At 55.8% G+C, this 15,296-nt stretch overlaps 3 protein-coding genes across 3 annotated transcripts; 2 read left to right on the top strand and 1 right to left on the bottom strand.

Moving 5' to 3' along the window:
• Window positions 1–939: 939 nt before the first annotated feature.
• Window positions 940–9,423, bottom strand: VOLCADRAFT_30174 (uncharacterized protein; the record flags this gene model as incomplete). The annotated part of the gene is made up of 18 exons (XM_002956869.1): window positions 940–1,137; window positions 1,299–1,535; window positions 1,694–1,867; window positions 2,047–2,244; window positions 2,548–2,714; window positions 3,018–3,234; window positions 3,383–3,562; window positions 3,826–3,906; window positions 4,260–4,484; window positions 4,702–4,839; window positions 5,043–5,117; window positions 5,390–5,452; window positions 5,736–6,009; window positions 6,439–6,671; window positions 7,088–7,183; window positions 7,407–7,877; window positions 8,250–8,498; window positions 9,076–9,423. Coding segments are annotated over 18 exons (3,624 nt in total), but the record flags the coding sequence as incomplete, so codon positions are not given.
• Window positions 9,424–10,008: 585 nt separating this feature from the next.
• Window positions 10,009–11,124, top strand: rpl9 (component of cytosolic 80S ribosome and 60S large subunit). The gene is made up of 2 exons (XM_002956830.1): window positions 10,009–10,105; window positions 10,210–11,124. The coding sequence occupies exons 1-2, from the start codon at window positions 10,022–10,024 to the stop codon at window positions 10,699–10,701; spliced, it is 576 nt and encodes a 191-aa protein (XP_002956876.1). The 5' UTR covers window positions 10,009–10,021; the 3' UTR covers window positions 10,702–11,124.
• Window positions 11,125–12,318: 1,194 nt separating this feature from the next.
• VOLCADRAFT_67555 (uncharacterized protein) lies at window positions 12,319–15,014 on the top strand (the record flags this gene model as incomplete). The annotated part of the gene is made up of 8 exons (XM_002956831.1): window positions 12,319–12,431; window positions 12,500–12,588; window positions 12,668–12,736; window positions 12,826–12,955; window positions 13,078–13,306; window positions 13,446–13,556; window positions 14,297–14,431; window positions 14,751–15,014. Coding segments are annotated over 8 exons (1,140 nt in total), but the record flags the coding sequence as incomplete, so codon positions are not given.
• Between the last annotated feature and the right edge of the window lie 282 nt (window positions 15,015–15,296).

Here is a 15,296-nt window from a genome sequence, read left to right on the forward strand (position 1 = left end):
TCCGTTCATTTTAGCGAACCGGCGCCCGATTTCCTGACGATCCTATCCTTGTGCTGTTTTCTTGCTACCTAGCTATTTAACTCACGAAGCCCCTCCGAAACAACTTAACCACAAGGGGTCGTGGCGAAAATCCAATCCAACCTGCGTCCGTTCATCAGCTCTTACTTGATGCTGCATGCCACCGATCCTTGCCCACGCCGCGAACGCCCAGCGTGGCGGAAGTGTGAAGCAGCACATGTTCCAAATGACCCCTAAATGACCCCTAAGTGCCCACAATTTTGAGGGCCAGCGCCGTCCAACTGCCAACGCACAACAAACGTCACCACACCCACATAAGTAACGGTAGAACGAACTGATCGACAAGCTCACCGTCAAAATGCGGCGAGGCAGCAAGTACAGCCGCGCTACACACGAACATTATCACACTTCGGGTTTTAGGGACAGAGACAGACACAGACACAGACACAGACAGAAGAGCACGCATAACAGTTAAAAGAGTGATCTTCCACGGGGATTTCACCAAGCCCAGGTCAGAACGCATGCACCTCGCATCCATTCAGGCTGCGAACAACCAACTCGATGGCAACATCACCGGTGCATGTGTGTACATATGTACATCCTGTTGCGTACACGAAACATCTGCTTCCCAGATCCAGGAGATCTCCGCGAAAGTCGCAGGCTCCGTACTCAAACCGGCGACCCCGCTATTTACGACCAAATACTGGCCAGGTCACGTTTTTTCCTCATCTTTGGGAACGCGCTAATACGCAGCCCCTGCAGCCCTGCTGCATCATCAGCAGCAGGCTCCCAGCCAGGCTACTTAAAATCCCAGCCCGCACACCGCCAGCCTGTCGGCAAATGCACTTCATGACATCATTAAATCATCATGTCCAGCTCGTGCCGTGCGTAGGTGTTGCCACTGCCGCCGCCGCCACCGGCGCTGCCGCTCTCCTCATCCGCAAGGGCAGGGTAGAATGATACCAGTGCATCCTGTGCGCCAATGTACAGGTTGTTGTAGAGCTTCCAGTAGACCTGGCGCACCTTGCGTGCGGGGTGCCACAGGCCCTGCAGCACGTAATGCAGCACCAGGCAGGGACCCAGCGCCACACGGCAGCCGTCCACTGCAAAGCCGACCGCCTGCAACCACGCACCAGCAAGGCGCAGCGTAGCACGTTTCTTGGAGCAGGTGGCAAAAGGAGATGTTAGAACAGACAAAGCCGAGGGAACTGCACACACACAGAGGAAAGAAACACACACTCAAAATGTCACCATTCGGCAATGCCAGCGCCCATACCCACCTGTACGACGTGCGGCGATACTTCAAAAATATTCGGCCACACGTAATTGAGCAGGTGCACCAGCGGCGCCTCGCAGCCCAGCCCTGCCACGCCTAGCGACATATGGCCCACTACGCTGGCGGCCGTCTGGCGGTGCACCAGGTCTCGGTCCATCAGAGCGTCCTCCAGGAGAGGAGTCACTGCGTTGATGTAGTCCTTACCCATCTCGCCAATGTACTCAAACATGAAGGAAAGAGCCTACGGGTGCGTGGGCAGGGGCAGAGTTAGGTTATACAATAAAAGCCCTGGATGGCGGGATGCGCATCGCATCGCATTGCAGTGCATGCCGTCCGTCCACCCCTCCCTTTCCAACCGTGTGTGCGGCAGGGCCCCGTCCCATCCCGCCATAAAAGTACCTTGAGCACTCCATTTTGCACGTTCAGCTCGGGCGTGCGGTACTCGTTCATGAGCGCAGGCAACACTGTGAAGGGCTGGCAGGACTCAGCCACGATGGCAATGGCCACTGTGGTACACACGCGGTTCTGGCGTTCCTGAACCTTGAGGTTGTTCAGCAGCGTTACCAGCACATCCTATGGGAGCAAATCGGGTCGGACCCATACAAAGTAAAAGGTCAGGGCAGAGCAGCATCACAGGTGGTGCGTGAAAAGTGAAACAATAATGCAGGTGAGCAACAAAAAGCGCGCGCTGGAGAGAAAGCGGGTGGCTAGAGAAGAAAAGGGGGAAATTCCTATTTCCTGCCCATGGCCACCCCAGCCAGACTCGCCTGCGGGCCGATCGCCTTAGCGATGTAGCCAAACGTGTTGACGGTGGCGCGGCGGATGGCCTTCTTGTGCGCCTTCAGCATGTCCAACAACTCGAAGCAGATGCGCATCCACTCGCGGGCGGGCACGTACTCATGGCCGCGGTCAGCGATACGACCCACCAGGTCAATCACGTTCTCTTGGACCTGTGGGGATGGACAAACCATGTGGGGATGACAAGTAAATATCAGAAAAATGCAGGCAAGAAATCAAACAACAGTCGAAGTGCCGGAGCCGGGCTTATTCGCTCTGCTCTCCGGGCTCCCGCAGTTCAGTCGGGTCTACTTTTGCTCTCCAGGTCCCAGGAACAGACTTGAATTACTACGTAATTCATGTTCCAAAGACGCGGAGCAGCGAGCACGCGAAGCGTGCTGCTCCGGCCGGTGCCATGCGGTGGTAATCCAAACCAGGTCATTTAGCAGCGTCTCGACGCCAGTAGACCAACGCACCTTCTCATGTCGGTTCTTAAGGACAGGCGTAAGACGCGGCAGGAGCTCCTTGATGGGCGGAGTCATGCGGGTCATACCGATCACGTTGACGATGGCCTTGAGAGCGCCAAGGATCGAACCCAACACCTCAGGGTATTCCTCACCAAGGTACTCGTACAGAACGACACCTGAAGGGGAAACATTCGGGCCAGAATTCGGCTTCAAAAATTCCCATGTCGGTGGCTTGATGGCTTTTTGAGAGGCTACCTGTGGCAAGTCATATGCAAGCCGAAGGTCTCCATGTCGCCGACAATGACCCTACCAGAGAGCGCGGCATCCAAAATTACAAGAAGGCAACTGGGTTCGCGAGCCGGTCCACAGCTATTGCCGAACGTGTCAGCCGGCTACACCAAGGATTGAAAACATGCATGCGTCTTCATTCCCAATAACACCTGATGGACAAGCGCATAAGCCGGAAGGCATCCACCCACCTAGATGGCCCAGAAGGCCCTCCTCGTCGCACTGCTTCATGACGGGTGCAATGCGCGCAATGAGGTCGGCGGCCTGCTGGCGGATCTTGGCGCTCTTGTTGTTGAGGCGCCACTTAATGGTACCGCAAATTTGCGGCAGGTACGGCCGCGCGCGCTTGCCTAGGCCGTTGACTGCCGTACCGAAACCATTGAGCATAACTGGCGAATCATCGGCCACCTGGAGGTCCAGAGACACCCGAGGCCGGGAAGGGACGTTAGGCGGGCCATGGCACATAAACAGTAGGATGTCCAACTTAGGCTGCTCCAGCTGCAAAGGCAGGCCCCACGCGCCTGTACCCGGCGACAACATGACGCGCTCTACGCACCTGCTCCTGGAACGCATACAGGATGCCGTCGATGAGCAGCTCCTCCAGCCGCGCGTCAATATCCGCCGCGCCTAACTCGGTAATGACCTTGTCAATAGTCTCCATGACCATACGCCTGTACGGCTCTGACTCATCCTTTAGGTCTTCCACCACCCGCGACACGATGTCGGAACAGCCCACCTGGGTGTGGTTATAACACCAGATAAAACACCGAATAAAAAGAGCAACCAACATTGAGAGCTTCAGGATGCATTCCGTCAAAAAAAAAATAAAGTTTCCATTGGCTGCACCAATCCCCTTTATGCGCTCCTTCCGGGCCCTAGGAACTCCAGGAACCAGATACCACCCCCAAGGGCTCCACATGGCAGCATGGAGCCAAGAAAGCGGCATCAGACACAGTCGAGACCCAATGCAAGGGAATCGAAACCACGTGGGGAACGCACCTTATTGGCCAGCGCAACCGTCGTTTCCACAAGGGCCTTATAGTTGCGGCGGTCTAGCGCCATTCGCCTATTCCAAAATGCCTGGGGACATGGAAAAACAAGAATGAAACGGTTACGCAGGTGAAAATGAAAGGCATGGCCAGGAAAACAGCACCCCGGACTTTCCCGAGAACCAAAACCGAAGGGCTTCAGCGACGGAGGAAGGCGGCTCTTCCCCAACAACGAGGACGCTGGTCTCACGCGGCGCGTGCGCTGAGCCGGACGGGCAATGGCATAGCACTAGCTACTCCGTATCCAGCAAGGTTGACAAGCATTCGTGAAGTTATACAATTCACCCGAACGCGAAACGCAGCCAAGAAGCTTTGCTCGACGGCGCATAATCGTCTGCTCGTCCATTCGGCCATCCTCGCAACTATTTTACCCAGGGCACCCACCTTGAAAAAGTCGGGCAGGATTTCGTTGCGGATGTAGTCGGGCTCCACGCCTTCCGTGCCCACGCACTGTTTGACCACCTTCAGCACAATCTTCTTCATCTCCTCGTCCGGCGTGTTGAACTCGCGGCGCAGCACCACCATAACCTCGCGCGTGTAGTAGAACGCGTGCTCCGCGTCCATAAGCGGGATGATGTGGCCGATGGCTTTCAGGAAGGCTGCCAGCACCTGCATATCCCCCACCCCAATCGCATGCGGGCATTTCGTGCTTACTTGGTGAAATGCTCGAGGCAGGCATCAGGGGACATGGCCGTAGGAAGATTTCACAGGAAATGTATTCATACAACTTGCTTTGGCACAGCAATGAACACCGAACAAGCAATGCGCGGGCAACCTACCCTGTCCCACCTACCCGTCACCTCATGTGCGATGTGCATTCACCCACCTTGCCGCGCAAGGAGCGGATGCCGCGCCACAGCGGCTCCAGTACGTCATCAAACGACTCAATACCGTACGGCGTCGATGCCTCCGCCAGCGCCGCCAGGCACAGCGCTGTGATGGTCTTGACCTTCTGGTTCTCATCCTGTGAGTACAAAGAGAGGGCACCTGGAAGTTAGGAAAGGATATATTAGGTTCGAGAGGACTATGGGCCGCAGGTGATACAGTGCACCTGCATTTACAAGCTAGGCGTGCGATGCCCCGACAACACATCAATGACTCCACGGCAACTAAGCAACCAAATAAGCCGCGGCACACCCGCTCATTAGCGCACGCCGCATTCCGCACCTTGAGACCATGCTTGACAATGTCCACCATGGAACGCAGGTGTGGCAGCACCGCGCAACCCATCAGGATGGCAATCTGGGGAAGTTGGTAAGCAAAAACGCGCGGGAGGTGCGATAATATAGGAATTTACGGAGCAGAAATGGATGGCATACCTGGCACCGAGGATCAGCTACATAAATACTAAACTACTCCAAAGGCATCAATGGAAGAGCAACCAGGGCCCGGGCAAACTAGTCATGGGGATCGTACTGGCCGAAGTGGTGGATGTTTACTGAGCCATTCAACTGAGCCATTCGCAAGACCCCACCTCCCTTTCGCTGCCCTGTCGGGCGAATAAGCAGACGCACCTGCTGCACAATCTTGATGCCCGTGTGTCGTGCCTGCCAGCTCTTCTTGCTCAAGCATACGGCCTAGGCGCGGGCGGGGTTTGAGGAAAAAAAGTACTGAGCCACGGCACGCCATAATCCGGCTCTGCGTATGCCCATCATTGCATGATATAGAAAGCAACTACCTATACAGCCGAACCAAAAGATGCTTTCACGCCAGCAAACCCCTTTCTTCCATCCCCCAGCCCTGTGGTAAGCTGTAAAAGCGGCAGCCTTGCGAAAGCTTCGACACAGGGCTCTCTCCCTCTAAGGATTTGCATCCACAGCTAGCTCGCGCGCCCTCAAACGTTCAAGTCGATGGGCCTACCTTGAGGAAGGGCAGCAGTGCGGGAATGCCGAGAGCTGAGGCGACGACACTGAATGCACGTGCCGTCGTGTTGCGCACGTACTCGTCGATGTTGTCAATATCGGGACGCATAGCGGCAATCATCTGGGCCAGGCCTGCTGCCTTAGACAGGTTGGCAATGATCTCGCGACCCTCCACGCGTGCATAATAGTCCTCATCAATCAGCAGCGGCTCGATGACCACCAGGATTTTGTGCACGTATGGACGTACGAGCTCGTCCAACTTGTACAGGATCCTGAGCGCGACAAGGAGGACAACAACATGTGTCATCATCAAGCCTCTGCTGAAGAGAGTAGTCAAAAAAGTTAGGGAGACAAGGCGGATACGGTGCATCATGAAGCAGCTGAACTCTTTGACGCAGAATTCAACAATCTCCAGCACTTCGGAAAGTAACTCTAATCCACCAGATCAGCGAAAACCACCACCTCCTGAAACTGGCCAACGCTCGAAGTGGCTGCGCTACGGAAGCACAGGTGCCCTTACCGCAAGGACGTCCGCTCGCCAGACTGTATCTCCCGTTCCCTTTTCCTGAACTAATCTTTGCGCGTTTGCATGGTTGATTTACTAAAAGAGTGACTAAATCCCGCAATAATCCCAGGTAGTGCCCTAATACTATAGAATTCTTCCTACACTCCATATATTCCAGGTGGCCGTCTGCTCGTACCTGTCAATGACCTTGACCAGCAAGTGGCGCTCCTGGTCCTCCAGAGTGGGCTGCATTAGCAGCGGCAGGATGGCGTTAAACAGCGGCCCGGCTCCCAGCTCGCGAGCCTTATCCGTCAGCGTTCTGAGCGCACTCTTCCGCTGCGGCGGAGTCCCGTTCTTGACCTTGAGCAGCAGCTTCATAATCTTGCGCTCCTTAGCCTCCTCCGCGGACAGCTCCGCCTCATCCACGTCCTGAATACGCAACACGAATGCGAATCGGTTGAAGCTATCGCGTTGTGTCTTGTGGGACGTTCTGGAATAGAGAGGCGGGGAGCCCCGCCCCGAGAAACCGACCCACATCACAAGATTCTCGGCTTCACGCCGATACGACATTGCACCCATCATCGCATGGTACCTCTAGTACGACAACCCTCATGTGCGACGTTATGGTTTGAGGAAGGGAAGTGCGGCCACGCCTTTCCCACAAGCTTTGGGCAGCGCGCTACACCCCCACATGCCTTTAAAAAACGCCTAGCTCTACCTGCTGAGATTCCGAAGCTTCGTTCAAATCTATAGATAACACAGTTCTTTGAGCTTGTTCACCCGGCCCGCATCCAGTCCTTCCCGGAGTCCGAAGCTCCCTGGACAACACCCCAAAGTGCACCCACCTGCAGCAACTTGCTGAAGATGTGCATGTCCTCCGGCTTCATCTCGGGCAGGCCCTCCAAAGCTACCGGCAGGTCCGCTTTCAGCATTGGGTTATCCTGCAAACAGGAGCACATGTATCGGAGTTCAAAGAACAAAACCCAAAGACATGGCCCCAAACGCAAGCGCACATGTATCGACAGCGAAGACCAATCATCTTAGGGTTTTGACAATAACCCGAATCCTTACGATAATGGCCCATGATTGCCCAAGATACATCAAATGCACCTCAAATGCACGACTCCCCATGCTGCATCTTCCTCCCCAACCTGAGCAACGCACCTCTGGCATGGAGTACAGCGGTGTGCCGCCAACCAATGGTGTGGGGGTCGCCATCAGCTTCCGCGCCGGATCAATCACAGGCTTATACCCCGGTGGCGGCGCCAGCACCTTGTAACCATCCTTCTCGCCCGGCAGCATCGCATCCAGCTCCTCGTCTGTCAGAGGCCGGTTGCGCTCCCACATCTCCCGCTGCAATCTCGCCTCCTGGTAGGCCTCTGGCGTCACCTGGCCAGCAGCCGCCGCGGCGCCCAGCGCGGACAGTGACGGCGTCTCCATGCCCAGAAGCGGCGTTGCGCCTGGGGCACCCACTGCGGGTGTGGCGGCGGAGAAGAATGAAGGTGTCACGCCGGGGCCGAATGCGGGCGTCGCGGCACCCAAAGCGGGCGTCTGGTCCCAGCGGGACCGCTTGGCTGCGGCCCCAGCTAACGCCGGTGTCTCCCCGCCCCAGCTGCCAGCGGGTGTCTCGCCAGGCTGCAGAGGTTGCAGGGAAGGGCCAAGTGATGGAGGATTAGGCGGAAGATGTCAACGAGAATAAAATGCTCCATATTACAAGCTCTTACTCTCCATCAGAGATTTCGCGAATTATCTTGCTATACTCTTTCCCATGTAGGGGTCCTTCGGTCCTAAGTATTTAAAGTGTTGCATGTGCCGCAACATGGACAGACGCATCCGCGCTGTCAATAATGTCGTGCCGCACATGCAATTGTGCAATTACACTTCGCAACAACGGCCCTGATGCGTCCCTGCTGCAGCCATCTCAAACTCCAAATCACTTGGCGACACAATGCCTGCCAAACCACCCTCACAAAGGATAACCAAGGCCAAGAGCATCTTCGTACATACCCGTGCTGGCGTCGGGTCATCCCAGCGATTACGCCGTGGCGTGGGCGCTGCCCCCTTGGCCCCCGCCGGCGTTGTATCGTCCCAACGCCCGGCTGCTGGTGTTGCGTCCCCAGCCCCCAAGCCAGGTGTTGCATCCCAACGGTTCGCTGCAGGGGTTGCTTCCGCCAGGCCCAATCCGGGCGTCGCATCCCAGCGGCTCCCCAGCCCAGGCGTGGCCTCTGTAGCGTCTGCATCCCATTCGGATCGCGCCTTTTTGGCCCTGCAATCATGGCGGTCAATGATGATGATGATGATGATGATGATTCATCAACTGCGCAGGATGTTTGAGCTTCGTGGGCCGTGCGTGCTCTATGTCACGACATGATTTTGAACACTGCCAAAGCACGTCGACCGCTCACTCACACGAGGGCTAAAAGCAAGAAACATGCTGCTTCTGTAACTGCGACAGCCCAGAAAAGGTTCACTCCATTACATGCGTAGCCATGCTTCCCCGTGCTTCCAATGCGTGAAGTTATTGACGGATAGGAGATTTTTGTGTTGCACCTTGAGCAACCGCAGCACGTGACTCTTCTGCGACCAGCACTCAAACCACGTGTGACTCCACGATATTAGCCGCCACAAGTCCCCCTCCACAGTCATTTCCTGTCGCCGGATGCCCCGACACACCTTTCACACCCACCAGCCGGGGAAGATAGGAGCAATATGGGTCCGTCCTAGCATGCTACACAGGGATTATATCTGTCGGGTATTATTCTGACACTTACGGTTCTGCCTGGTCCCAACGGTTACGGCGCTTGGCACCAGCTGCCCCTTCGGCAGCTGGAACGGGGGGGGCTGGCATTGAGGTAGACGTGGGTCCTGATAGCGCAGCCACTCCCCCTGACGGCGCAGGCTGCCCCACTGGCGCTGCCGCCGCGCGCGCCTCCGCCTCCTCCTTCTTCTTCTTCGCAATATTCACCATGGTATTATCCAGCTCCCGGTTCAGCTGCTGCTCACGCATGATGTCTGCATATGTGCGGACGCGGGCATCTGGCGTCTTGTCGCCCATAGCGAACGCGTCGTTGCGCTCCGGCGACAGGATACGATTTAATCGCCGTCTGCGGTAATCATCCTCCCGCTCATAAATGCTTTTGGGCTGCTGGAAACCCAGGCCGTCGGCTCCCTCTTCCGCCTCAGCGTCCGGTATATTCGAGTGACCCTGCGCTGCCGCTGACCCGAAAGCCCGATTTCTCCTGTTGCATAATAAGGAAAGCGTGGGGAGGAGTCGGGATCCAAAATACGTGGAAAGTGCATCCTCAGTGCGGGCGATGGCAACGTAAACATAACTTGTCCCGTTTTCAACGCTTACCCCAAGTCCTGATCATCGTCCTCCTCCTCAACAAGCTCGCTGCGATAAGCTGCACGATCTGCTCCGCCGTAAAGGTCCTGATCGAAGACAACACCCGTCAGGGGCACGCCCTTGACCCGCTGCTCGTCGTCCGCCATGCCCACGAGCGCAGCGGCTGGGCCGCAAAGAATGTTGTTAGCTGTGGTCACCTGCCTATGTCCAGTTTCTCAAGAGATTGGCAGCAGAAGAGCTAAATTTAAAAGGAGGTCTGGCAGTGACTTTATAGTTTCGTGCTTATCAAAAGTTAAGTGCGTTATGGCAATGGTTAAGGTGTGAAGGAATGAGTTTAGCGACGGAGTCCCCATGCATCGCTCCAGGAGAGCGCACCAGTACTTAATGGGAAAGTCCCAAATCGGTGACCCCTCTTTTTCGCCGGAGCAGAAAAATGAAGCAGCTGCTCTCTAGCAGGACCCTGCCGGTCCCAGATGGGATTAGCATTGAGGTGAAGGGCCGGGCAGTCCGCGTTAAGGTACGGCGGCGGCAGGCGGCATTGACATCTGCTCTTGTCCTTGTCACTCCGCACTAGCAGCTTGACCCTTTGCGGGCCCTGTTTTGCCATGGCTGGATTTGCAGGGTCCTCGTGGCACCCTGACGCGCGACTTCAAGCACCTGGCTGTTGATATGTTCCTCACGGAGCAGGACGGGGCTAAGGTGCTGCAGGTTGACTGCCATTTCGGCAAGAAGAAGCGGCTCGCATCTATTCGCACTGTTTGCTCGCATGTGAAGAACATGTTCACGGGTGTCACAAAGGGCTTCGAGTACAAGATGCGCCTGGTGTACGCCCACTTCCCCATCAACATCAACATCGAGAACCAGGGGAAGAAGGTGGAGGTTCGCAATTTCCTGGGCGAGAAGCGTGTGCGCGTGGTCAATATGCTGGAGGGTGTGAAGATTGCCCGCTCGGATGGCGTTAAGGATGAGCTGGTCCTGACCGGCAACAACCTGGAGAACGTGTCCCGCTCCGCCGCTCTGGTCAGCCAGTCGTGCCGTGTCCGTGTCCTGGATATCCGCAAGTTCCTGGACGGCATCTACGTGTCGGAGAAGGGGCTCCTGGTGAAGGACTAGATGGATGGACCTGGTTACAGCACTTTGTAACGGCGCAGACGGAGGCCTTGCTATGTTTCCCGCTTCATTATCCGTCATTGACTACACCGAATGCAGCAGCGGAAGCAGCAGCAAAAAACTTCATCGATTGCAGCAGCGCTGGAGACCTCGGGTTACGAACGGGGGGTCCCTACGCTGCTTCCCAGGGCCAGCCTCGCCGCTGAGTGCAGCCTGAAAGCTACATAGGGAAGCTTTGTAGGAGTTGAGCAAAATAGGCGGGACTGGGAGAGTGTCGCGGGCGGGAGCTCTGGTGGGCAATTGGGGCCTAATCGGTCGTTGCCGTTTACTGCATACTGTGTTAGAACACCCGGGAAGCCCGCTACTGTGGGCACTCATCGCCGGGGACAGGGGCACGCATGCTCTCTGTAACGCCAGCTGTGGGCACGACCCTTCGGTCTTTCTTAGGTGTTTTCGGATTTGTACAGCTCCAGCTCGGCCTCGGCAGCAAAAGAATGGCGGGCAAGAGGAACACTTGTGTTGCATGCACGAATCTTATACCGCCACGACAAGTTCAAAGCCTGCTCCCTTCAGACTTTTAGGGCTAGTTGGAAAATACAGGGGGACACCCTTCGTGCAGTGGTCGCGAAACGGAAGGTAACTGTAAGAACACAAGCTCTAAGCAAGTTGTTACACCGAGGAATGGCGAAACTAAAGTGCATGTTAATGCAGCCCCACTGCACAGGGGGCCCAAGGATTGGAGAGCTCTCCTTGCTCCCGCAGTGCACCGGAACCAGAACAAAAGCTCATGTGTGTATGAGAATAGATAAACGTCAATATGCCCGGCCCAGGATGTAAATGCTGTGTTGTTTTGCTACCCTCCAGCCACTGCAGCCGGTCAACAAATGGGTTTTCAAGGCCATGATAGGCGTGCACACCAGCAGTTCTGGCCGAGAGGTGCGACGGCTGCCGCGGGGATCATTGTACGCAGGTATGTGTAGGTAACTTGCTATTTCATATTGCTTGTAAGGCATGAAGTAAGCACACATACACACCCCGCGTTCCCTGATAATGACACACCAATCATATGGTACGGCATTTACTGCTGAGCGCTAGAGGCAACTCCAACATTGGCATCTGAGTAATATTCAATCCGCTTCACTTGTTAGGACTAGCATCACGAAGAGGGACATTCCTTCACACTTCCGCATACTCACTCGATCTGTTCACATGAGCGCGTAAACACTTCTGCAAGCATGACAAAAGTCAACCAATCGCGCATCAGAGAAGCCTTGACGGCTGGAACGAATGTCAAAGAGAAAGGGCCGCCAGTCGCCGACGGTCAGCATGGTTGCCTGCCCTGCGAACGGCGTCTGCACGGAGTGGTGACCTGACTGTCGGCGCTGTGCTTACGGCAGGTATCCTATCGGTCACCCCCGATACACCCGAAATGTTGGAATGGCGCAGCCGCTCAGCTCTTGACGTAGCGGAGACCTCCTCCACTTTCCTGGACGAAGAGGACGACGGTGCGCATGTTGCATTCGCCTGGGGTTCCTATGTGTTTCTGCGAAATGGATTTCAGCAAGCAACATGCCTATGCTGATAGGGAAGCCCGCCAAACTATAAGGGCGCCTGCTTGCAGGCCCCAAGCCCCACGAACTGTATGGCAAATTTACATGGAAGATTGAAAACTTTTCGGAAATCAGCAAACGGGAGCTGCGGAGTAACGTGTTCGACGTGGGGAACTATAAGTGGTGAGCAGATGGTATCCCTGGTCGTTGCTTAGGGCTTTTCCGACAAGCGATGGACGCTGCTTTCGCAGGTACATCCTTGTATACCCACAGGGCTGCGACGTGTGCAACCATTTGTCGCTATTTCTCTGTGTCGCGGACTACGATAAGCTGCTGCCGGGTAAGCATGGGTTGGCGCTCCGGCAGGACCCCAATCAACTGAAAGTTCACGGCGTGTTTCATTTCTGGCGGTCATGCAGGCTGGAGCCACTTCGCACAATTCACGATAGCCGTCGTGAACAAGGAGCCGAAGAAGTCCAAGTACTCCGGTAGGCTCCTGTTGGGGGTTGCCACTGCCCGAACGCTAGGGTCTGGCGTGAACTGCCTAGTCCATACCCGATCGCGTCCTGCCCTCCAGACACTCTTCACCGCTTCTGCAAGAAGGAGCATGACTGGGGGTGGAAGAAGTTCATGGAGCTATCAAAAGTGCTGGATGGCTTCACTGTTGCGGATACACTTGTGATCAAGGCGCAGGTCCAGGTCATTCTGTAAGTTGTGCATTAGGAGTAATGGGCTTATGGCGTGATTGCGGTTGGGTTGCGCACTGGCTTGCGTAGGCTTGGTGTGGTTACGGGTTCTTTAGTACCGGCGCTTTCGTGCATGGCCGTAGGGACAAGCCAAGCAAGCCGTTCCGCTGCCTTGACCCACAATACCGGCGGGAATTGGTGCGGGTGTACCTCGCAAACGTCGAGGGAATCTGCCGGCGTTTCTGCGAGGACAAGAAGAGCCGGTTGGCATGGGCGCGCGAGGAGGTGTCGTCGTTCCGCCAGTTCTGGGGGTCCCTACTGCCCGAGCAGCAACGCAAGTTCTTAACGGACAAAGGCGAGGTGATCCTCAAGGTGCGGTGGGAAACCATGCAGCTTGAGTGCAACGAAACAAGATCACTTATCTCTTAGCTGTTGCGTCGCGCGTGGTGACAGCTGACCTCTGAAAGACGGAAACGTGTATTGGCAATGGATTGCGCGTGCTGCAATGCAGGCGGTCGTGAAGCAATTCTTCAACGAAAAGGAGGTCACGTCCACCCTGGTCATGGACGCGTTGTATAGCGGCTGCAAGCAAATCGAGGAGCACAGCCGCGCGTGGCTGGAGGTGGGTCGCACGGGCGGGTACTTTTTAGGAGGTCAGAGTGCTGCCAAAACTGGTCGGAGGGCAAGCGGCAAATGCCGCTCGGGATCGGGAAAGAGGAATGTGGAGGTGCGACGGCATAACTAGCGGAAGTCGTACCGCACAGCCTGATACCAAGGCTCGTTACGCCACACCGTCGCGACTGGGCCCAATAGCTGTGCAATATGGACTTGGCATCCGGGGTACAGCTGCCAGTCCTACCATGACTGACCAGACTCAAAGCCGGACGTACACTCGCAAGAGCATTCAATGCTGGAAGGGGTTACGTCGCAGGTATCTAAGCGTGTCACCACTGTGAGCTTCTTGCAGTATGAATGTGTTGTCGTCCGCACGAGGTCTTGTGCTTATTCCGCGCCAGGCATTTGCGTGTGCACAGACGGAGATCACTGTTCCTGCGCTCCGACGCTAAATTGGACAGTTAGATAAGAGTCATAGCTGTGCTAAATTGAGATTCCGTCACGCCCAAGGTACCGCTCCCATGGCACTTGCGTGCGGGATAGCTTCAATGTTGGCCGGACAACTACATTGCCGGAGATTCTTTTCAGTTCGGAAGCACAGGGTGACTATGTTCGTGCGGTCATCTTGCAGTTGTGGTTGACAGTGGGGTCGTGGTGATTGCAAGGAGCTTTCAATGCGCTGCCACGCGGAAAAAAGATGTGTAGAAGGAGCGTCCTGCGTCTCGGCATGCGGTGTCTTCCCTGCAGGGCAAGTACACGGAAAATGCCCCGGTGGTGTTGATAAAGGCGGAGCGCAGCACCTTCACATTGTGCGGCGACCTGATGGACATTGTGGACCGAGTGCAGAAGGACTTCATTCCAGCGCCGAAGGACGACAGTAAGGTAATCACCATACGGGCGGGCTTTCGTGCGGAGGGAGGGAATCATCGTAATCTTCTTGAGTACCCTATCCTACTCGTGCAGAAATCGCCTTGACGTGCTTGCGCAGGGGGGTGGCGCGCAGTTGGTTTTGTTGATGCCCGTAATGTGTTGTGCTCGTGAACGAACTTCGTTGGAAGCGTCTGGCCGTCTGACACGGAATACGTGCGTGAACCCGCTTCTGGTAATTTTTTCCTATAAATATTATTGTATTGTTGTTACCGACTGGTTTATCGTACAGGCCATTCAGCCCAATGACGGGCTGACGTTGCGTAGCGGCCAGGAGGGTGACGACTACCGCCGTGACTCCATTGAGCGCGACGAGAAGCGACTAGCGGAGTTGGGGCGGAAAACCTTGGAGATGTTTGTGATTGCCCACATTTTCTGCGAAAAGCTGGAGATCGCTTACCGGGAGGCGGAGGCCCTGAAGCGTCAGGACCAGCTCATCGCTGAGGAGTTTGAGATGGCGCGGCTTGAGGAGAGCAAGGCGCAGGCCAAGGCGCAGGCGGACAAGGAGAAGAAGGCCAAGAAGAAGGTGCGCATGTAAAGAAGGCGCAAAGGGTTTCGGGGGCACAGCTGCAAGTTCGTGAAGCATTTCGGAAGCATGTGACACGACAGTCCTGACGCCGCCCCCTAATTATGTCATACATAGGTTCACAAGGTTCCAGTATCGGAGCGCATAGGATCATGCGCTGAATTCTGCTATCATTTCTGCTTCTACTCCGTAGGAAAAGCTTAAGCTAAAGAAGGAGGCGGAGAAGCTTAAGCGCGAGGCGGAGGAGGCCGAGCGGAAAGCGCGAGAAGACGAGGCGCGGCGGCAGGAGGCAGA

Source organism: Volvox carteri, assembly GCF_000143455.1.
Source record: "Volvox carteri f. nagariensis unplaced genomic scaffold VOLCAscaffold_66, whole genome shotgun sequence".
Classification (NCBI taxonomy): domain Eukaryota; kingdom Viridiplantae; phylum Chlorophyta; class Chlorophyceae; order Chlamydomonadales; family Volvocaceae; genus Volvox; species Volvox carteri.

What these genes read in the sequence shown, in the direction of transcription:
- rpl9 (XM_002956830.1), top strand. Translation starts at nt 10,022, where the DNA reads ATGAAGCAGCTGCTCTCTAGCAGGACCCTGCCGGTCCCAGATGGGATT. An exon ending in GCCGGGCAGTCCGCGTTAAG is followed by an intron (nt 10,106 to 10,209) that starts GTACGGCGGCGG and finishes CTGGATTTGCAG; the next exon opens with GGTCCTCGTGGCACCCTGAC.